The 22,679-nt window shown below is 46.7% G+C and overlaps 1 protein-coding gene across 4 annotated transcripts in view; it reads left to right on the top strand.

Moving 5' to 3' along the window:
- The window catches only part of LOC133415947 (cell adhesion molecule DSCAML1-like), a 50,828-nt gene extending 28,959 nt beyond the window's left edge, over positions 1 to 21,869 (top strand). Inside the window, exons 7-33 of one of the 4 annotated variants that reach the window (XM_061702505.1) lie at positions 339 to 635; positions 2,016 to 2,288; positions 3,319 to 3,603; positions 3,754 to 3,873; positions 3,957 to 4,133; positions 4,639 to 4,838; positions 5,113 to 5,209; positions 5,662 to 5,790; positions 5,874 to 6,041; positions 6,129 to 6,199; positions 6,825 to 7,065; positions 7,903 to 8,088; positions 8,800 to 8,955; positions 10,842 to 10,981; positions 12,958 to 13,111; positions 13,545 to 13,662; positions 15,099 to 15,262; positions 15,342 to 15,440; positions 15,960 to 16,148; positions 16,253 to 16,540; positions 17,132 to 17,287; positions 17,389 to 17,419; positions 17,541 to 17,659; positions 17,803 to 17,955; positions 18,304 to 18,504; positions 18,590 to 18,901; positions 19,378 to 21,869. In XM_061702505.1, the coding sequence (XP_061558489.1) occupies positions 339 to 635; positions 2,016 to 2,288; positions 3,319 to 3,603; positions 3,754 to 3,873; positions 3,957 to 4,133; positions 4,639 to 4,838; positions 5,113 to 5,209; positions 5,662 to 5,790; positions 5,874 to 6,041; positions 6,129 to 6,199; positions 6,825 to 7,065; positions 7,903 to 8,088; positions 8,800 to 8,955; positions 10,842 to 10,981; positions 12,958 to 13,111; positions 13,545 to 13,662; positions 15,099 to 15,262; positions 15,342 to 15,440; positions 15,960 to 16,148; positions 16,253 to 16,540; positions 17,132 to 17,287; positions 17,389 to 17,419; positions 17,541 to 17,659; positions 17,803 to 17,955; positions 18,304 to 18,504; positions 18,590 to 18,901; positions 19,378 to 19,814 (4,961 nt within the window). In that variant the 3' untranslated portion in view covers positions 19,815 to 21,869. Of the gene's footprint in view, positions 1 to 338; positions 636 to 2,015; positions 2,289 to 3,318; positions 3,604 to 3,753; positions 3,874 to 3,956; positions 4,134 to 4,638; positions 4,839 to 5,112; positions 5,210 to 5,661; positions 5,791 to 5,873; positions 6,042 to 6,128; positions 6,200 to 6,786; positions 7,066 to 7,902; positions 8,089 to 8,799; positions 8,956 to 10,841; positions 10,982 to 12,957; positions 13,112 to 13,544; positions 13,663 to 15,098; positions 15,263 to 15,341; positions 15,441 to 15,959; positions 16,149 to 16,252; positions 16,541 to 17,131; positions 17,288 to 17,388; positions 17,420 to 17,540; positions 17,660 to 17,802; positions 17,956 to 18,303; positions 18,505 to 18,589; positions 18,902 to 19,377 lie in introns of those variants that run through there. The other 3 variants (XM_061702504.1, XM_061702506.1, XM_061702507.1) reach the window with 3 other exon arrangements.
- Positions 21,870 to 22,679: the final 810 nt, after the last annotated feature.

The following is a 22,679-nucleotide window of genomic DNA, read 5'->3' as shown; positions in this document are numbered from 1 at the left end:
ATATTTAAACACCAAAATGATCAAGCAAACCTTATCATTAGGTGTAACAAAAGCCCACTAGCTCAATACTAAAATATAATGTGAAACGCCATAGACGGGCTAACAGAAATTAGCATAGATGTTACGCTAACTATGAACCTTCAAACAAGTGCTATTTTACACACACACGGAGCAGGAACACATCCAGAGCAAACAACAGTTCTTACGAACGCTTAAAAAGCTGCAATAAACACAGCGGGCGCCTGAATGAAGAACTGTAGTCATATTTCACAGTAGAATCTTTGAACATATTATTTTCTGTAAGACAATGATTGATCTTTGTCCCTTTTTGTCCTCAGACGGCACCCCTCGCATCGTGACGTCCTTCAGCGAGCGGGTGGTGAACCCCGGCGAGCCCTTCTCCCTGGTGTGCGAGGCCAAAGGGGCGCCGCCGCCCTCCATCACCTGGACGCTCGACGACGAGCCCGTGGTCCGAGACTCCACCTACAAGACCAGCCAGTACACCCAGTCCGACGGCCTGACCGTGTCCCACGTCAACGTCAGCAACCCGCTCATCCGGGACGGCGGAGTTTATCGTTGCGTCGCACGCAACTCGGCCGGCAGCGCTGAGTACCAAGCGCGCATAAACGTAAGAGGTGCCTGTCTGCTTTTCAATATAAATGCACTCTACACCTCATGCTATACAAATAGAGTACAGCTAGTGAGGAATCTATCTTTCTATCAATACGTAAATACACTGATACCTTGACTTATGAGTGCCCGGACTTAGTAAGGTTTTCGAGTTTGAGGCAATTTTTCGCTTTGTGTTGCGAGCAAAAATTTGAACTACAAGGCGAGTCAAATTGATTTCGATAGCGCCTTTCTTACACAAGATAACTCAACGTACTTCACATGGTCAATTGAATTTGATTTGGGGACAAAGATTCAAGCACACATACAACATGAGAACTGGAGGCCACACCCCTTAAAGGCACACATCAATCACACAAACATTACAGTACTCATAGTAATTGCACTTCATTAAACCTAACTTTATTTCTTTACATTTGTATTTTATGTATTTATTTTTAATTTTTCTTAGGAGAACTACACCCCAAGTGTCAAAACTTCCTGTTATATTATAAATGTGCATATGTTCTTTATCGAATGCTGTTGACTTAAATCTGCATTGTATTTATTCTTTATGGAAAAAAAAATACATGCTTAAAACACCGCATCTACTTGCCTATGGGGGCCACCATTTGAAATGAATTGAAATGCCATTAATCACCCCCCCCCCCCCCCCCAAAAAAAACCCCCCACTACATTTTAAGGGGAGCCCCAAATGTCAAAACTTCCTGTTCAATTTTAAATGTGCATATCTGATTCTCTTGAATAAGCAAAGTATTTCTTCTCCCCAAAAAATGTTTAAGACACTGGATCTACTTGCCAACTTGGGCAGTCATTTTGACCTCTTTTGTGTGTTATTTTTGAACGTCCTCCAAGCCGGGATTCTCTGCACAATTTCGTCATGTTTCATAATGACAAGAATAATAAAAAAAAGAGCCAACAGTCCAGAACAGTATCTCAATACTAATATAGAAGAAAACTTCAAACACAAGCGATGTTAGCGGCCAACGGCGAGCTGCCTTGGCCATTGGGATTCATCGCATTTCAATTGATTTAAATGGGGAAATTGTGTTACAAGCTTGGCCATGGAACAAATTAAGCTTGTACGTCAAGGTACCACTGTCTGCACTTAAATTTGTAGTATGCTCTATACTGTAAGTAGTGTTAAGATTAATTCCAAACACAGGTATATCCTCAGTCAGTTTTGGCAAAGGGAGCAAAACTAACCTCCCTCTCCACCTCTCAACTTACCCCAATCACTCTGTCCATCGACCTTTATGGCTTCACCTTCACCGTTTCCATGGCTGCTCCATCTCTCTGCCACGACCGCCCTCACCTCATCGGCCCGTCTTTCCGACCGCTGTGTCCGCCCCGCCGCCCCCTCCCTCTTTTCCCCGTGTCTCCAGGTCCGCCCCGAATCAGACCCATGCGGGACATGACGGCGGTGGCGGGCAGGAACACGTACATAACGTGCCGTGTCATCGGGTACCCGTACTACTCCATTAAGTGGCTGAAGGACGGCATGCAGCTGCCCGATAATCACCGGCAAGTGTTGTTTGACAACGGCACCCTGCGTCTGACGGACGTGCAGAAGGGCGCCGATGAGGGCACCTACCTTTGTAGCGTTCTGATCCAACCCCAGGTGTCCATCAACCAGACGGTACACGTTACGGTCAAAGGTAAGCGGAACCAATCGCTTCAAGTGCTCAACCTGCAACTAAACTTAATCGCTTTATACAATACTAGTTGGCATATACAGTGGACCCCTGATATTGGCGGCAACCGGCGCCGGACCGCGAATAGCGAAAATCTGCGGATAGTTGACACCCATTATAATTGCATCCAAAAAATATTATTTTTTTTTGTTTAAACCACAAAAATATGTGCCGAACTGTGAGCATGCAGGCGTCCACTGTACTGCTTTTTTATCTATTTATTTATTTATTTATTTTGAACTGTCAAATGCAGTAACCCACCAAATCTCGCAGCTTGTGCTGTTTTTCTTCTTCTCGTTCCAGAAAGTTCTCTCGTCCCGGGCCACAGTTCTTTTAGTGCCCAGTTTGCCGTTCATAGAGCCTAATGGCCCTGACTCCAACTGTATATGTCATATTTCTTTCATTGTTGCCTTCGAACTCTGCGTGGCAACGACGACTGAAAGGTTATTTCAGCTGTGAATATTTTGGATGGATCTCGAAGGATTTCTGCTGTCCCTGAATGTTAAATTGTTGCTATTTTGGTTTTCATAGGATGTAGTCTACCAAAGTGGTTAGTGGTACAACTGTCCCCAAAACAAACCCCCCACCCCGCCAATTTCTTTTGATGGCCATGGTTGTGGCTTCATTTGTGTTTTAGGGTGGACTATTTGACTCATGTTAGTCCGTGATTGGGGTGACGATGGCGGCTGGGCAGCTGCAGACATGTTGAAGGGTTGTGTGCATGTGCCTGTGTGTATCTGATTTAATTAGATGAATAATAATGAAGCCTAGATTAAATCCCCCAGATGTCTCAGCTGTAGTACCACCGCGCCAACCTCCATTGCTATGGCAACGAAATGACTTCCTCCTGCCAATTGGGTCTTAAAGAGGAGTGCTTGTGGGCTACGGGGGGGGGGGGGCAAAGAAGAAGCCCTACCCATCAATGACCTTTTCTGCAGATGAGCAGGGTGCCGCTCTTTCTGTACTTTCTCAACTTTCCCTCTCTGTGCCCCAGTGCCACCTCTCATCCAGCCCTTCGACATCCCCTCGACCTCTGTGGGGAAGCTGATCTACATCGCCTGCGTGGTGTCGTCCGGGGACATGCCCATACGCATCACCTGGCACAAAGACGGCCAGCTCATCGTGCCGGGCCCCACCTCCGGCGTTGCCATCGAGACCAAAGAGTTCATGAGCTCCCTCCAAATCTCCAAGGTGACGCTGAAACACAACGGAAACTACACTTGCATTGCCAGCAACGCTGCCGCCACCGTCAGCTGGGAGCGACAGTTGATTGTTACCGGTGAGGCACCGATGATAAGAAGAGGATGAATTGGGTCCGAATAGATGCGTCTGCATAGGGATCTCGTGAGATAGTTGAAGAATGTACCCATTTAATAGCAAGGTTTTCACGTCAGTTCAAAGAAGTTGATTGCAACTTTGTGTTTGCCAGTGCCACCACGTTTCGTGGTGCAGCCCAACAACCAGGACTGCATCTACGGCAAAGCTGGAGTTCTCAACTGCTCTGTGGAGGGTTACCCACCTCCGAAGGTCATGTGGAAACATGCTAAAGGTAAAATCAGCGCAGCGTCCCGACGGTTTTACAACAGTTCAAATGAATGAGAGTCAAATCACTGAATTTGTTTTGTCGGGCAGGTGTCGGAAACCCCCAACAGTACCACCCAGTCCCTCTAACTGGTCGCATCCAGATCATGTCAAACGGATCGCTGCTGATCCGACACGTGCTGGAGGATGACCGCGGATACTACCTTTGTCAGGCCTCCAATGGAGTGGGCTCAGACATCAGTAAGAGCATGATCCTCACTGTCAAGAGTAAGTGTCACTCATTTCCTCTGGCTTGAACACAGTTTTTTTTTTTTTTGCACACGTGTATTCAGATGTAATCCGGAGATTTTTGGTGGGAAATCTTTTTTGTTGGCTGTATAGTATGTTCCAAACCTACTAAACACCATGTGTTTGTCCTTAACTGGAAGTAGTAGATTTACTCTGGAAGGACGTGTTCCATCTGCCAGTTTGTATACTGCTCAATGTTGGTTGGGGAAAAGAACTGATGACGTAGCGATCATCAGTTCAAGCAAAGCCACTATAATCAATGTAATCTACAACGTATGTCTGAGCAGAGGAGAGATCGAAGCAGGGGTGTGGAAAAAGGCAAGCACGAACGATGCAGCCAGCGAGGCTTAAAGCGTGATATGGAAGCAGAAGGGAAGATAGAGATGTCTATATATTTGTAATATATCTTCTGTTTCCATCACCCTTGTCTCATTATGCCACGTAATTCAATTTGTCACACCGACTCGACTGCGATTCTTTTCAGTTCCTGCAATGATCACCAGCCATCCCAACACCACCATGGCCAGGAAGGGCCAGACCAAGGAGTTGAACTGCACGGCTCGAGGCGAGCAGCCCATCATCATCCGTTGGGAAAGAGGGGACACGGTCATCGACGCCGAGAGGAACCCCCGTTATTCCATCACCATCAACAAGAAGGCCGATGAAGTCATCTCCACTCTGAAGGTCGGCTATTGAGCGCGTTGGACAGGACACCTCTTTAAGGCTGAGGGGGAAGAATTAGGATTTTTTTTAATTTTTTTTAATTTTTAAAATAATTACATACGTAAATAATTCACAAGCATTTTTAGAAAAACGGAGACATTTTGACTACCTTTGCTTTTTGACGGAAAGGCTTTCTATTCATCTGTATTGTTACCTCAAAGAGCGCAATAGATTTGCTCAACTAAATCCAAGATGGAAAGTGACTGAATGTATTTGTCTCAATTGATGCTCGCAGCTGAACCCAGCGGACAGAGGAGATTCTGTCTTCTTCTCTTGTCACGCCATTAACTCCTACGGAGAAGGTCGAGGACTCATCCAACTCACGGTGCAAGGTATCGGGCATAGGGAACAAAAATTAACCGTAATTCGTAATTCCTCGTCTATAATGTGCATTTCCCCCCCTCCCCCATCTACTCGTGAGGTATATGAGTAGATGTGTTTTCGAACGGCCATATAGTTTTAAAGCTGCAGTGTTGAAACTAGACACTAGGGTGCGCCACAATATTCTATACATTATTAAAGAACAAGTAAACCTCAGTATTAATAATATTACTAATCAGGATTGATTAGAAAACAAAGAGACGGTCACCACTAGCATTTAGTGTATATAAATATATCAAAGGATAGAAAGTCATGGGTGCACATTATACATAGGAAGAAGGGTTTTCCTGATTTTTTTTAAAGTCAATTTTGGGGGTGGGTGCATATTATACATGAGAAATTACAGTACAAGTCCAATGGAAATACCAAATCTCACAAATTCTGTATTCACACGAACATACAGAACCTCCAGATCCTCCTGAGCTGGAAGTAAGGGAGGTGAAAGACAGGAGCATGAACCTACGCTGGATCCAAAGATTTGATGGGAACAGTATCATCACAAGCTATGACATTGAGTACAAGAACAAGTCAGGTAGGCACCCAAAAGCAAAAAAGCCTTCATGGCAAGTGCTGATGATCGGTTTCATATAAATTCCTCATTTCTCCTCTTGCCAGACTCCTGGGACCATATGTACACAACCAGGAACATCTCACCCACCAACAACCAAGCCAACATTGTAGAGTTGCACCCGGCTTGTGTATACAGCATCCGCATGTATTCCTATAACAAGATTGGCCGTAGCCTTCCGAGCAAAGAGCTGACAATCAGTACAGAAGAAGCACGTAAGTGATTTTTCTCTAAGGCAAAACAAAAGAAAACGCTCCAAGAATTTGGACATTCATCATTTTATCAACGTCTTCCCTCGATAGCACCCGACGGGCCGCCAATGGATGTGATCCTGCAGCCTATGACGTCACAGAGCATTAGGGTCACATGGAGGGTAAATTATTCTCATCTTAATTGTGTCAATGCTGATGATGCAAGCCACTGGAAAAAAAAAAAAAGTCGAAATATTGTTTGTGAGCGTCCCTTTTCTAAGCTCAAACGCACTAAATATTGGAGTTGTCCTGCCAGGTAGCTTACTGGTTCAAACAAAACCAAAAATTGCCCTCGATGCCCTGGCATTGCTTCAAAGCGCTGACTAAGCATCCAATCAGATTGTTCTGATGTCATCTTTTTACTGCTCACCATATGTCTCTGCTGCTCACAGTCACCGTTGAGCCGTAGTAGAATAATATCAGGGGATGGCTTTGATTTGCAGTGACGTATCAACAATAATAATCGTGAAATAATGTTGTCATAGTGTCATTTCCTGAGTTGGCATTTCAGCTCATTGATAGACTTTCAGGATCCACACACAATTTCTGAGGCAACTGCAAACTGTGGTTATTTTTGTGACTGTACACTTGTGCAAAGCACAAAACCCTGCAATTCTGGAAACTATTATTTAGCTAAAAACAACAACAATACGAAACCTTATACGTTTTAATTTCCAATTGTTAGTATTTATTTTTTTTTTTTACGTAGATCAGTGAGTTTTAATTTGATCACCGCATCTCTTCAAGGCTCCGAAGAAGGAGCTGCAGAACGGTGTCATCCGTGGCTACCAGATTGGCTACAGAGAAAACGGCCCAGGCAGCAATGGCCAATACAGTATCGTGGAGATGAAGGCTACTGGAGACAGTGAAGTCTACACACTAGACAACCTCAAGAAGTTTGCCCAGTACGGAGTGGTGGTCCAAGCCTTCAACAGAGCGGGGACGGGGCCTTCTAGTACGGAGATCAACGCAACCACACTGGAAGATGGTAAGAAAAACACACAACAACATGGATAAAATAATAGGAGGGAGTAGAATATATAGTTGATAGAAACAATGGAACATCAACACATAAATGAAAACTGCTAACATTCATTTGTATACACATGAACAGTGAAAATGGTTGAATTGGATTTGTAGCACATCCCCCCTGATTGTTGAGAGGCTGCTCGAAGCCAAGGGAGGAACTAGGAACCTTATTACGCTCCCTTTTCACCTCCCGTTTCTCGTTGTCCTTCTGCTTTTGGTTGAATTCATCTGTGTCGACCCCATGCAGTCCGTCAATGTTTTCTTTGTTTTGATTTTCCTCTGATGATTGTCTTTTTGTGGCTTATTTGGTGTAAACACCTCGATTATGGTAGGATGTTTGATGTTCTTGTAATTGCCCAGATAGGTCTTCTGCATCTGTCAGCACAACTGCAATTACATTCAAGGGGAACGTTGTCTTTCTGGAGATCTTATCCTCCACATCTCATTCATCCCACCCTCCTCATTTGCATTTCAACCCCTCAAGGTGTAGCTCGTTTACTATTCACTCGGCTCTCGCTCTTTCTTTTGCAGTCCTCCATCAACACCCCTCCCACAGGCGCGTCTCCTCCCCGTTCTTCTCCTCCGTTTCTCTAAAAGCTGGCATAGAACAAGAAGCCATCGAGAGCTAATTTGAGTTTATTTGGCTGATTTATTCCTACAGTGATTGTCTGTGGGTTGCGGTGTTGAGAACTTCCTCAAATGTCAGCACTTCAGCAGCCTCGCTAGATTTTTAACGACAGCAATAACCCCGTGCGGCGGCAGCGATAACTTCAAAAGTCACATATTTTCTCCCCAGTGCCCAGCGAACCGCCGCAGAACGTGCGAGCCATCTCGGTCACGTCGGATGAGGCGGTGATCACGTGGGCGGAGCCTCCACGGCTGACGCTGCACGGTGTGCTGAAAGGCTACCGCGTTGTGTTTTGGTCCCTCTTCCCCGACGGAGGTGGGTGCTGTGGGGGCCGGGCCCAATGGCCAATGCAGAGTAATTATCATCTATATCATTCTAAACTTCACCAAACAGCCCCCCCCAACTCACTGTCAATGTCGTTGACGTGTTGACGTGTGTGTATCTCATTAAGCACCTCCTCTAGCTGTGTATTTGGGATTTGTGGGTTGTTGTTAAATGTGATGTTGTGTAAATTTCATATACTCTATGCGCTTGTTGTAAACGTAAAGTTTCAATGCTGTTAATATTGTACATGGAATTTGCAAATGATCAAATGTTGGTTTCAGTTGTTACTTTGGCTACACTTGTTTTTTTGTCGGTGTTCTGTGATTTATGTTTGTAAACTGTGATCTTCTGCTATTTGCGATTGAAATGGGGAAAAGAATTGATGCCCCACCGTAAAAATGTTTAGAATTGTACATAGATGTGCGAGATGGCGGCAAAACACTATTTTTGTCTAAATGAAACTCCTCAACTCACTTCAACGTTGTTCTTTGATGCCGAGACGTCACAAGATGCCAACAGAGTAGTACTTTTGTTACGTTGATCTGAACAAAAAAATAGGGTATAGGTGAGTTTTTCAGCGAATAACTGAGTATAGGTCCCCCCCCCCCCCCCCCCAAAATCTGCAAATTGGCGAATCTGTGAATGCTAAACCGCCAAAATATGCAGGGGTTCACTGTAGTTATTAATCAGGAAAACATGGCCAATGGGCATTCATGAATGAAATCATTGAAACCTTCTCAGAGTGGGGAGAGATGCAGAACATCACCACCACCCGTGAACAGGTGGAGCTGCGAGGACTGGACAAGTTCACCAATTACAGCGTTCAGGTGCTGGCGTACACGCAAGCCGGCGACGGGGTCCGCAGCAACGTCCTGTACATCCAAACTCGTGAAGATCGTGAGTATACGCACGCACAATACATTTACTTTCATACATTTCAGTGTTCAAAAGTGTCCACAAAGCAGAATCCAAATGATGTGCTTGAGAGTACAAGAGGGAGGAGGGGGCGTGGCCAAATGGGTGTTGGGTGTATCGCAAGCCCATGACAAAAGCTCATTTATGCTCGGGAGCTCCATTAGTGGCGCTAATGAGAATTAAGAGGCTTTTGGTACACGGCTCAGGGCTGAGCGAGGCCTGGCGGGAGAAGCTGGGGGCCGTGTTTCTCTCTCTCGCAGCATATAGCACGCGGGAATCAACCATCATCCCGAGCCTGCATCCTTTCCATCAGCCCCCTTGCCATAGGCAGAAGGATTAACTCCTCTTGGATTAGAAAGAATTAATTTTGTGCTTACACCATTGGAGGCAGGATTATTGTCAGATCCACGACTCTGTATGGGGGGGGGGGGTATTTGGCATACGTGGCAAACAAGGCCTGAAGATGGCGAGATAGAAAGGAACACCATCCGGCCTATTGTCTGTCTTGAGGACTCCCTCAAGCTGCGTATCTGCTCGTCAATTGTCCCCCTCTTATCAGGACAATGGATCCTCATGCAGCAATCAGTGGAGGTGGTTGTTTGCTTTGTACTATTGTGCTGTTCCTTGTCATCCTAACACGGGCCACACAGGGTGGACTGCAGACTATTTGGCTCCCTGGCATCCTCCTGGGCAGGTTTTGGGCACCGCACGGGATTTAACTCCCGCCACACCCACTCTACTACTCTGCCGTGGAGGTTCAGTTATGACGAGGTGCCACCCATCATCGCCCGCCCGGGATTTGCAGCGATCAAATGCTTCACCCTTGCCTCGCTTGTAAAAGCCGCCCTGTTACATCCCGTCTGAGTACTGAGTCGCTGGATCAGGGAGGCCTACGTTTTGGGGAGGAAAGGAATCGGCGATGGATTTACAGATTTAGTGCATCTCAGTGCCTCTTTTTGTAGCACTGAGATGAGGCCCGCTGTCGGGCGCGCCGAATATTTATGTCAGGAATCGAATAGGTTTGATACCGTGAAGCCGACACCCGACGGTTTATGAGGCAAAAGCCTCACTCTCGCACTGGCCGGTGCCATCGTGTGTTAACTGGAAAGTGCGCATGCATTTGAATACTCCTTGAGGCTTCGCCTTGATTACTTCCAATTGAGCGTATTAAGCAGCATCCAGTGTCAAGCTGCAGTGCCTGACAGAGGATCAGACATTAGTGTCTAATCTGTTTGCGGGCTTGCCAGTTAGGAGAAAACGCTGGGCGTCACAGTGTCAGAACTGCTGACCAGCGTCTGAATGAACATATGTCACCCCTGGCCACGCAAAGGCACGTCGTTCCAGTCCTTCCGGAGCGGCTTAGCCAGGGATAAGACTAAAAATCTGCAAACCAGCCTGATCACGTTAATAGGCACCCGACACTCGGCGTGGAAAGGATGGCCCATGAAAACACTCGTGGGTGCATAGAGACGTTCAATACCACTTTTTTGTCAGACCGATACCGGCGCGAGTATTCGCTCTCGAGTACTCACCGATACGGAGTACAAATAGCACTAGTGCTTTCAATCAACACAGCGACAGGTAATTGCGAACAAAACCTTTCTTCTTTCTGACGCACATAATGAGTGCTATGGAGCGCCACCTCCTGGCGAGGAGGACCTGCGGTCAGATTATTTATTTATTATTTTACATTTTTTTTTCCGCCTTCAGTATCGGTGGCTGGTATCGGCAGCCTTCAAGGGCACCTGATACCTTGAAATAAGGCCGGTATCGGCCTGATCCCGATACCCGCTATCGCTACTGGCCCATCCCTACCCATGAATATGCAGTACATGCTTGCCCTGCTAATCTACGTCTGGTTTCTCTAGTTCCCGGTCCACCGGCTGGCATCAAGGCAGTTCCTTCCTCTCTCAGTAGCGTGGTCGTGTCCTGGTTGCCTCCCCACAAACCAAACGGTGTCATCCGCAAGTACACCATTTACTGCTCCAGCCCAGGCTCCGGACAGCCGGTAAGCGACAAGATAAAAATATGCTCGACAATGAGAATTTGCCAGCTTGATCCGAATCGAATCACTGATTCAAACATTGTCAATAAGTCGAGCTGCAGAAATGCCAGCGTGTTTGTCCGTGTGTCTTTTTGTCACTCATTCACTGTCTTAGCACCGTCGCCTTATTTCCTGCCCTCCCAGATGAACAGATGAGGTTGTCTTGGCAACGTGATGAGACGTAGATATGCAAATGAGGCAGAGAACAAGCTCACACATGCACACTGCCGCATCACAGAGGCACACAGACATCACATTTCAGCCATTTGCTATTTATACACCCGTGTGAGGCGTTTCACTTTTGCTTATATCACGTACGCGCACGCATCACACAGCGGATTTTGATATCTCGCACTTTGTTGTTGTTATTATAAAATGCTCCTCAGTTTCAGGGCACGAGCGCAATGCAAATGAGGACGGGCTGGGAGACGGGGAGGGAGGGAGGCTGAAAGAAAGACACCATTAGAGGAAGGCAGAGACCGAGGGGAAATGGGGGGGAGAGAAAGAGAGGGGGCAGAGTGACAGACAGACGGGCAGGGAAGGAGGGAGGAGCAGAGGAGGGTATCAGTCACATCGAGATGAGAGTGCTTTTGTCCGTCTTTTCATTATCTCCCTGTATCACTCCCTGGATCGCCACAACACGACCGCCGTTCCGCTGGAATGTTCGCACCCCCTTCACGGGCGCAGATACGCACACGTCCTCCCTCCCTGCGTCCCTGCGTCCTCTCGCTGATTCAGACGGCGAGGCCAAGAGGGGAAAGCAAATTCTGAAGGAGCCCAAGGGGAGCACTGAACAGATGAACAGATTAAAGAGACAGAACAGCAGAGTGACTGACTTGGGAGAATGCAGCGTTTTGTGCGCATTGCCGTACGTGCGTTTGCGGGTACGCAGCCGCCAGTGTGAAAATCGTTTTTGCGATTTGTTTGGTCGGCAAATCAGACATCTGAAAACATCTCGTTCTGTATTGAGGCATCAAAATACCGGATATTTTTCTTACTAAGGCCAAACAGTAGAAATGATTTGAATTGTTCAAATTCAATCGTTTTCCCCCCCTCTTGTTTCAATCTTCGTGAATGAAATACATTTTCTATGGACATTGAAAATTATTTAATTCTATCGAGACTTGCAAAATCTAATTTGAATTTGTTCAAGAATGTGGCAGCCATATTTGATTGATGGTGGCAATGTGCATACCGTACCGAGGGGTGTATTAAATAATTTCAATAATTTAGATAAATGTTATTTTCAAACATGAGGCTCAATATATGAAACACCTTTATATATATATATATATATATATATATATATATAATGAAGAAATTAATTTTGAAATATTTTCAAGGCCAAGATGTGAAATGTCATATCATAAAAATAATCTGATGTAAAATGTTTGATGCAGAATCTACAAAAGAAGAAATAAAATGTAAAGAATTAAAGTTTACAGATTGTAAGAATAGCCATGAAGTACTAGATTAAAGGACAAAGAAATCTGCTGTTCTGCCTTGCTTGCCCTTCATTTCTCGGAGGATAAGCTAAGCTCAAAAAATACTATGAAAGAAAAATGATCAAATCCTCCTTTCCTGCAAACCGAAACCTAATTGCAGATGGTGTGTTTCCGTCAGCTCATTCCTCCACAAAAGAGGAGCATTGCTTTTTATAAATCCGTTATCATAAAATACAGTTTTCACGGAGAACATTCGGGAAGCCAGGTTCTGTCGCCAATTGAATGGAAGTGAGCCACCCGCATGTTTCTCCTCGAATAAATAGGTCAATCTAAAAAAAAAAGCAACATTTATTTCCTCCCAAAATGTTGTCACTAGCGATGATAACGACTTAACTTTGAACAGGACACGGCGGACGGCGCGATTGGCAGAAGTGAAAATCACTTCAAGTCTGCAATGTGTAATCCTCTAACGCAGGCAGGACTCCTGTCTTCCAGGCTCCCAGCGAGTACGAGGCCAACCCAGAGACGCTCTTCTACCACATCACGCACCTGAGCCGAGGCAAACGGTACCACATCTGGGCCGCCGCCGTGACGACCGCCGGCCGGGGCAACGTGAGCTCAAAGGTCGTCGTGGAGCCGGCCGGGAAAGGTGCGTCGTGGAGGCGAGCCTCGGAAAGGTTCAGATGGCGATTAAAACGGAAACGTGATCTCCTGGCCGCGCGACTTTCATCGGCCGCCCTCCTCCTCGCTCTGTCTGCGCTCTCCGCTATTGATTGACAGCCGTAGTATTGATTGAGTGCCCAGCTACGTTGCAAGAAATGTTGTTGTTAATTATGTGGTGATGAACAGGGCCTTTCTAGTCCAAAGTAAAATGACCCTTGGGGAGAGGGAGGTAGCAGGCAAAAAATCAATAGAGGGAGGATCTACAGACCGGAGAAACTATGAGGTCGACGGAGGGGCTCAATAAAGGCCCTCCTCGCAGACAAACTGGGCCAGTCGGGCAGCAAACAAAAGCCGGGGGTTGAGACACCCCGTTTGGCTGCACTTCACTTTGTGTGATGCCTTTGTGTCGTCCTTCGCAGTGCCAGCCAAAATCCTGTCCTTTGGGGGGACGGTGACCACGCCCTGGATGAAGGAAGTACGTCTGCCCTGCAAGTCCGTGGGGGACCCGGCCCCGAGCGTCAAATGGACCAAAGACAGGTCCGTCGATCGTCAGCAGCTAACGGTCCGCGTCGGCGAGGCGGAAGTCCGATATGAAAAGTCGGGCCGCAACTAGCCGTTATTTTAACAATCGATGAATCTGACGATTATTTGTTTTCCGATGAATCACATCGGAGAAAAAAAATCATTTCCATCCCTTTATTCAAAAACAGAACATTTCTGAGTGACAATGCAGAGAATGCACGAACATAAATTGATGATAATGTCGTTGCTGGTGTGGTCCGTAATGTGCCAAAAATCAGCAAGCAATGTTGATCATTCAGGTCAAAGCACATTTTTGCAAATGTCTTATTTTGATTAAACACAAAAAGCATCCGTCTGAGAATATTTACTGGTGAGAGGCTGCAATTCTGTGGGTTTGGACAATTTTAAAATCAAATCAAATCAAAATAGTTGTCGATTAATTGATTAACTATGGCACTTCTGATAATAAGTATAAAGACGAGATAAGTGAAGAGAGATCAAACTTCAGCCCCGACAAAAAAAGATACTGAAAATGTGGGCGGGCGGCACGGTGTCCTAGTGGTTAGCAGGTCTCCCTCCCAGATCCGGGGTTCAAGGTTCACATCTTGGCTCGTGGAGTTCCCCCCCCCCCCCCCCCCCGCTTGCCTTTTCGCTGGGCACTGCGGCGTCCTCCCACATTCCATAAACAACGGACAACCAGTCCAGGGTGTACCCGCCCTCTCGCCCAAAGTCAGCTGGCATAAGCCCCAGCTCACCTGTAACCCTAACGAGGATAAGCGGCATCTGAATGTATTTATCCGACTGATTCAAATTCTTCCACTCGGCTGTAAATGTTTTCCGTTCACACCGCGTCCTCGAAACCAAAACACACAAATGCAGGCACGCGAGGACAGACGTCAGACACGCAAACAGTGCCGCACTTTGGAGCTGGGGTGCTGCGGGTGCTGCTCAAGGGCACCTCGACGGCACATGGGTCCACAGCGGGACTTGACCCGGTCACCCTCCAGTTCCAAATCTCAATTCTTTACAGATGAACTCTTGCCCCACTGAACGGGATGGATGATAAATGGGCTTTGAAATGTCAGTTCTGGCCGCAGACCGTTCGGTATCTCTGTCATCATGACGCCGTTGGTCAAATCAGATAAGACTTTGGAGATTTAGTTTTTTTTCAAATTGCAACCCGTTATAAAAGACAGATTTCTTTACAATGCTATCAATTAAATGGGCGCGTACCCAATAGCAATGACAAGAGAAGTTCCTTTACCATGGAGAACTTTATTTTAGTCTTTGGAGCAGGATAAGCATTGGGAAGCCCCAAAATTGAAATGCTCAGTGATGCAAGCTCCTCAACAATGGAAGAAACTTGAATTTCTATCTGTCTCTGTCCGTCTGTGTCTACTGTATCAACGTTTAAGTTTGCTAACGTCTGTAACGTGCGCGTCATTTGTCAGCGAGGACTCGGCCATTCCAGTGACAGCCGACAGCCAGCGGCAGATCTTATCCAACGGCACGCTGGTGCTGCGTTCGGTCAAAGCCGAAGATTCGGGCTACTACACGTGCACGGCCACCAACACCCTCGGATTCGACACCATCATCGTCAATCTGGTCGTGCAAGGTAAGGAAAACGTGATGGTTCGTTCTTCATCTTGTTTTCTGCCCGGTTGTAAAGTCACTGCCGATGTGTCTCTTTCCAGTTCCTCCGGATCAGCCCCGCCTGACAGTCTCCACCACTTCCACCTCCTCCATCACTCTGGCTTGGATCCCAGGGGACAACGGTGGAAGTTCCATCAGAGGTCTGCTGCCAACATATCCACATCATGCTTCTGTCACACATCTGTGACACATTATTTACACTGTACCTCAGTGTCGTGTAGTTCTGATTTTAGCAGCTTCGGAATGAGTAGGAAATCTAAATACGAGGATCTTCTGCCTCCTGCTGGTCAACAAATGTATTATTTTCTTCAATGCGTCGAACTCGGTGATTTCCAACCTTTTATGGAGCGAAGGCACATATTTTACAATTGGGAAATCCCACAGCACACCAACAAAGAAATGTCACACAAAGTAGATGCACAGTAAGTACTGGATGTACTTCGTGCCGTCTCACGGAAGAACATTTCTTTGTTCTGTCTGTCACTAGGTCTCACTGGCATAAATAAAGGAACAAAGATACATGATTACTTGGAGCAGTTAAGGAACATTTGAAAATGTCCCACGGCACACCTGAAGATCGCTCACGGCACACTAATGTGCCGCGGCACACTGGTTGGGAATCGCCGGTCTAACTGGAAGCGTTGGTATGATTTGTGTAGGATTCGTGCTGCAGTATTCAGTGGACAACACCGAGGAGTGGAGAGATGTTTTCATCAGCTCCAGCGAGCGTTCCTTCAGGTTGGACAATCTGCGCTGTGGAACGTGGTACAAGGTCAAGCTGGCGGCAAAGAACAGTGTGGGCTCGGGGCGCATCAGCGAGATCATCGAAGCCAAAACGCACGGCAGAGGTGAGGACGGCTTGCACGCGAAGGGAAAAAAAAAAAAACACCTAGCGAACGGCGTTTGTCCTGTGTCGGCGTCCCTCCTGCTCATTTCCACGGCTTCTCCTCAGAGCCCGTCTTCAACAAGGACCAGCCGCTGCTCACCCACATCAACTCCACCCACGCCGGCCTCAACCTGCAGGGTTGGACCAGCGGCGGCTGCCCCATCACTGACATGATGCTGGACTTCAGGCCCAAAGGCACCTGGGCCTGGCAGAGCCTGAAGGCCAACTCCAGCACGCAGCTCTTCCTCAGCGAGCTGCGGGAGGCCACCTGGTACGAGCTCAAAATGAAGGCGTGCAACAGCGCCGGCTGCGGCAACCAGAGCTCCCAGTTCGCCACCACCGATTACGATGGAAGTAAGCGCATCTCCTATCGTCGTCTCCTGATTCGTTGTGAGCCCAAACAAATAGCCAGAGGTGACAGAGCGAGTGTGTACTCGCGTGCAACTGCAAAAACGTAGAAGTATTGCTCGGCTCCTTCACGAAGTAGTTCCCCTCTTTTATTAGCTTACGCTGCGCTTGCACTGAGAAGAAAAATGTCGATGTTGTTTAAAAACTAGCTTGACGTTTATGCTATGAAAATGTGTTCCCGTAGCTTTGCTAACTTTGTGATCTGAGTCACAAAAAATACCAAATTAGCTAATGATTTTAATATATATATATATATATATATATATATATATATATATATTTTTTTTTTTTTTACCTCTCTCTGTTATTCGTCTTTATTACATGGTGTCATCATCCGCAGAGGTTGAAAAAAAGTGAAAAGCCCATTTTCACATCTGTTTTCAAATGTAAGGAGTAAAAGTAAAATGTTGTCAGCAAATAAATACTGTACTCAAGTAAAGTACAGATGCAAAGTATTTGTACTTAGCAAGATCAATTCCTCCATTCCAACTGTCTGGCTTCTCGTTGCTAAATGTGTTGGTTGTGCACTTCCAACAGGTACAATCCCGCCCATCAAATCCGCCCGCGGGGAGGGTGATGACGTGAAAAAGTTGTTTTCCATCGGCTCTCCTGTCATTCTGGTCACCGTTGGCGTCGCTTTGCTCTTCATCATCCGCAAGAAACGTAAAGAGAAGAGACTGAAGCGACTTAGAGGTAGAACAAAAACAGTGGGCCAGAATAACAAGTTGAAACAATTCAAAGGTTTTTGAAGAACTCCCATCTATTCAGCCAATATGATTTCTGCCTATTTACAGATGCAAAGAGCCTTGCTGAGATGCTCATCAGGTGAGAAAAAGAAATGTTTATTTAAAGTCATCAGAATCTGTAAACTGCACAGTAATTAATATACAACATATTGCATTTCTTTAATTTTTTTTATTTATCTTTTTTTTTTTTCTACGAGCAGTAAGAACAACCGCAGTATCGACACTCCTGTGAAGGGCCCTCCTCAGGGGCCACGGCTCCACATTGACATTCCTCGAGTTCAGTTGCTTATTGAGGACAAGGAAGGCATCAAACAAATAGGTGCGCGCGTGACCAAAATCCATCTGTCCGTTTTGTATTCTGCTCATCGTTCTATGCAAAGTCATGGCGTGCTGGAGTAGGAGGTGAAAGAAAGGTCGGCGCCTATCTAAGCGTCAGATTTGGTCGTGGTTTGTTTCTAAAAGGAGAGGACAAGGCGGCGGTCCCGGCGGCCGACACCGAGTTCAGCCAATCCGTCAACCCGCAGAACTTCTGCACGGGCGTGTCTCTACACCATCAAGCCCTCATCCAGAACTCCGGACCTTTGATCGACATGTCGGACATCCGTCCCGGCACGAGTGAGTTCCGAGTTGTCCCGGACTTTATGACGGCTCGAAAAACAAACATAAAAGCTGTCGCCGAGCTGTTCTCTAATTCGGCGCTTTCTGACCTTTGAACCAAAGCTCACGTCCACCACCAAACAAAGATGTCACAAGAAGTATACTCAAATAATCACAAATTTAGGTTCATTACGATATGTACTTTCTGCCCTCTAGTGGTAGGGCAATTCATTGTTCTGCCTCTCACTATGTCACTGCCAAAGATGTGTTACCTTTTACTTGTCGTAAATAAATAATACGACGTGCTAATGTGCGGCAGCGCAGCGGTCGGAAAGCTCTCTTCTAATCATCGGAGCCTTCTCTTAGACCCCGTTTCCAGAAAGAGCATCAAGTCGGCTCACAGCTCCAGAAACAGATACTCCAGCCAGTGGACGCTGAGCCGACCCAGTCAGAGCCAGTCCACAGCCTCCGCGCGAACTCTGACCTCAGACTGGCGGACCATGGGCTCTCACGGCATCACCGCCACCGAGAGTGACAGCTACAGCGCCAGCCTCTCCCAAGACACGGGTGAGTTTGCAACACGCCGCTTTTGTCCTGTGCTGACAAATTGAAGGCGTTTCTTTTTATTTTTGGAATTTGTGTGCGTTCGCAGATAAGGGTCGTAACAGCATGGTGTCGACGGAAAGCGCCTCGTCCACCTACGAGGAGCTGGCCAGGGCGTACGAGCACGCCAAGCTGGAGGAGCACCTGCAGCACGCCAAGTTTACCATCACCGAGTGCTTCATCTCCGACAGCTCCTCCGACCAAATGACCACGGGCACCAACGACCCGGCGGACAGCATGACCTCCCTCAGCACGCCGTCCGAGCCGGGCATCTGCCGCTTCACCGCCTCGCCGCCCAAACCGCAGGACTACGACCGTGGTAAAAACGTGGCTGTGCCCATTCCTCATCGCGCCAACAAAAGTAAGTCAACAAGCACTTCCTCCTTGTTGATCTTTGAGGGCCAACGGCCATTTTGCTCATGAAGTGTTCCCCCGCGTACTTGCAAGATGCCGATTCAACTATTTGCAGGTTTTTTTGGGGGAGGAACCTATTACGTGCTCAGGCCGAAGCCTTGTCGCAAATAAAAGTGTTGCTTTACTGCCACCTTGGTACCAAGGAACGATGCTGAAGTGAGTTGAGGGGCTTCTTTTTGACAGAAATAGTGCTTTGCCCCCATCTTGTTGCACGTATGGGCAATTATTATCTTTTTGGGCTTTTGCCAATTTTTTTGCCTCTATAAATAGTGGGGGAACACTTTATAGATGCTTTTTTTTTCCCCAATTGGAAAAAGTGTAGGAATCTAATTGACCGGGAACACAAAAATTGCATTTAGCAAAACGTCTCCCGGCTAAAGTCCGAAAAGCGTTTTGCCGTAACGCCGCGCTTGCTTTTCTCAGGTGAATTCTGCAACCTACCCCTTTACATGAAGACGGATCCGTTCTTCCGCAAGCAGGGCGAGCTGCACGACCCTTGCCCGGCCGTGCCCCCGCGGGAGGCGTCCATCCGCAGCCTGACGCAGCGTGCCTATCACACGCAGGGCCGCCACAAGACGCTAGACTCTGCCAAGCAGCAGGCGCTGACGCTGGGCCACTCCGGACTGGGCGGCTCGGGCGCCGGCTCGGGCACGGCCGCCTTGCCCCAGAGGACACTCGCCGTGCCCGGCTCCAACTCGGCGGCCACCGCCTCCACGTCCAGCACGAGCAGTAACCCCGCCAACGGCGGCAACAAGATGGGCGGCTCCAGAGACTCGCTGCTGGAGGGCAGCTCCTCGGCGCTGGGCCGGCTGCAGAAACAGAGCGCGGGGGCTTACTCCAAGTCGTACACGCTGGTCTAGTCTCGCCCCTCGGCCCGGGCCTCGCTGGGCACGCCGCCGCGTTTTGTACCCAACTTAAGGTGAGCCGCCAGCCGCCCTCCTCCACAGAGACCCGTGCAGCTAACTTTGATTTTCAATCTCCACGTGGGACTCCGGAAAAGAACTACTAACCCTAACTAACAGTTACGGCCGGCTGACGCGAGTTCCGGAGTTGCGCGGCCAAATATTGATGATTGGCGTGGAGCAAAAAGCGGCGAGGACTTCGTGTCTCATACGCATAATACGCGCGCGCGCACACATACACATTCACATACACACACACACACACACACACACACACACACACACACCCAGTCCTTCATTGTTTGAGTATTACTGACCATTTGGAGGACTTCCAGTTCAGTTCCTTATTCTTATTGTATCTTTTGCCCTTCGTGTGTCTCTCGAATAACTCCTGGCAATTATCCTGTAAAAGAAATTGTTCAGGTTCACTCCAAGAAGAAGTCGCCATTATTTCTGCAGGTCGACTACGTTGTGAAGTCGGGACGACCCAAACGAAGCATCTGCAATTACCCCTCATTGCAAATGGAGAATGTTTGCTATTTAAAAAGAAGAAACGTATATATTTCTATGTAGGTATATTGACATCTAAGGGAAACTATGATAAAGTATAAATGCTATTATGTACTACGGCAGTGGAGTAATATTTACAGAAATGTCCAATTTAAAAAGAACGAGACAATCGCTCAATCATGATAAAAGAAATAGACATTTAATAAAGGTTTGACTAAAGAAAGAATTATGTATGGATGTTCCGAATGACTAAGAAGTAGTATATTGTCAATGTGTTGAACTGGGAAAAGCAAGATAGACTCCTTATTGTTTCCTATGAGTATTATTAATGTGTTGGGTGACTCGCACACTGGTCGGAGGTTAGCTGAGGTTCGGCTAACCTCGATGTTTGCATTTCATGAATAAAATAAGTCCCAAGCGGCCGTCAGACTTCGGCCCTGTCGATAACCAGCGGATGCTACTGCTATCGTCACGACAACGGCGCTCGGCGACGGCTAGTTGAAGGAATCCCAGCAACGATGTGAAATATTCTAACGTTTGGAGATGTTTAATGTCAGGGATTTGAAAGTGATCAAATGGTCACTGGGTGAATATCTTTCTTGATGTCCTGTAAATGTCCCACCAAATTGTACATTCACACAAGAAGCTACTGGAATGTCTCTCGGAAGCATCTCCACGATGGACTTTTGTGCTTTATATTTATTTTGTATCTGTTTCGGGGAAGGTTTTTTTTTTTTGTTTTTTTTTCCCCCCCCCATTTTCACCGGAGTTAGTTTGGGCTTTGATTCGAGACTAAAGTCAAGTGCGTGGCCTGTCAGCCAAAGCAAATCAGGGAGCCGTAACTCTTTTGGTCACACAAACTGCTATTCTGTATATAAATAGCGAATGTCAGAGTGACGCGTCCGGACTCCTGTCCTTCGCCCCCGCGCGGATGAATACAAGTTCCGATATCCTTTTTACCCCACAACCACATTAGATGCAGCATCTGCTACCTTCGTCAGTCTTGTTTATAGATGAGGTCTTGTACATAAAACACACTTTTGTATGAAGAGCTATTTTCGTCAGAAAGGTTGAGGGGACGCATCACCGTTGAATTCCCCAATTCAAAAATTGAAATCGTCCAAAATACAGTATTTTACTTCTGAATGGTCAAAACGTTTCTTTTCCTTCATGTTTTGATACTAATTTGTTGAATTTTTTTTAAAATTCTTTTTTTAAGGTCTTTGATGTTGGCCACTTGTCCCATTATTATTATTTTTTTTTTAAATCCTAATTTTGTATTTTGTTGATCCTCTAAGAAGTCATTGCATGCTTGCTAAAAGGGAAACATTTGAAGGAAAAAAATGTATGAACAACAAAAAAAATGTTGAGGGTATCCCAAACATGTTTGAGTTGCTTGTTATAGCAATTGCTTGTGTTCAAAAGTACATTTTCTATGAAAAGAAAGCAAAAACTAAAAAGATCGTTCTAACACCTTGTGCAATAAAGCTATCTTTCATACGTCACGGTTTCTGAGTGGTTTACACATTAGCCAAAAGTTGATTTCCTTTTAACATTTTCAAAGTGGGTTGAAGTGTTGACATGAAACATTATTTCTTGCGCTTGCAACTCGGAGGTCGTGTGACTAACGTCGGTACGTGAGAAAGAAGACAAGGAAATATGTTCACGTGGTTCCCTGCAGGCCCGATGTCGGAATGGCGGACAGACCACATAGCGGAGGGAAAGGCAATTCTGATTTCATGGATTTCATTTGGAGGAAATGATGTGATGTGGCGGAGAGAGAGCAGCACTCGGAGGAACAAGTATGAACGGCTTCCTAACGACAACGGGACTCAAAAGAAGAATAGAAGGACGAGAGGAAAACAATGGGAGTAGGAAAGCGACGCACCCCGGACGGATGGAAACAAACGCCCAAACGGCCCGAGAGGCTTCGTCAAGGCACGTTCGCAAGCAAACACGAGCTCGAACGCTAATGCTGCTTTCGCGTTCCACATCTCGAGACTCGGGCATCTGCTTCGTTTGCTCGCTGGGCGTCATCGCCGGCATTGAACGAGCTCCCGGGTGTCCGCATCGCTAAATGGATGACGTCAGTTGCACTTCAAACAGTTCCGTGATTGAACAACTGACCCGAGTGCATCACGTTCCCCCCCTCTAATTCTTAATGTGTCGGATGGGGCAAATTTGCTGGCATTTGGCAACACTTTTATTGTTTAAAAAAAAAATAAAAATAAAGTTGCATTTGGGTCATGACTCATTGGACGCCTTAATTGCAACAATACATGCATAAACCACACAAAAGATGGACAATTTTAC

The sequence above is a fragment of the Phycodurus eques genome, chromosome 17 (genome assembly GCF_024500275.1).
Source record: "Phycodurus eques isolate BA_2022a chromosome 17, UOR_Pequ_1.1, whole genome shotgun sequence".
NCBI classification, from domain to species: Eukaryota; Metazoa; Chordata; class Actinopteri; order Syngnathiformes; family Syngnathidae; genus Phycodurus; species Phycodurus eques.
Note: the sequence above shows the minus strand (reverse complement) of the source record. Positions and strands in the feature narration are given on the sequence as shown.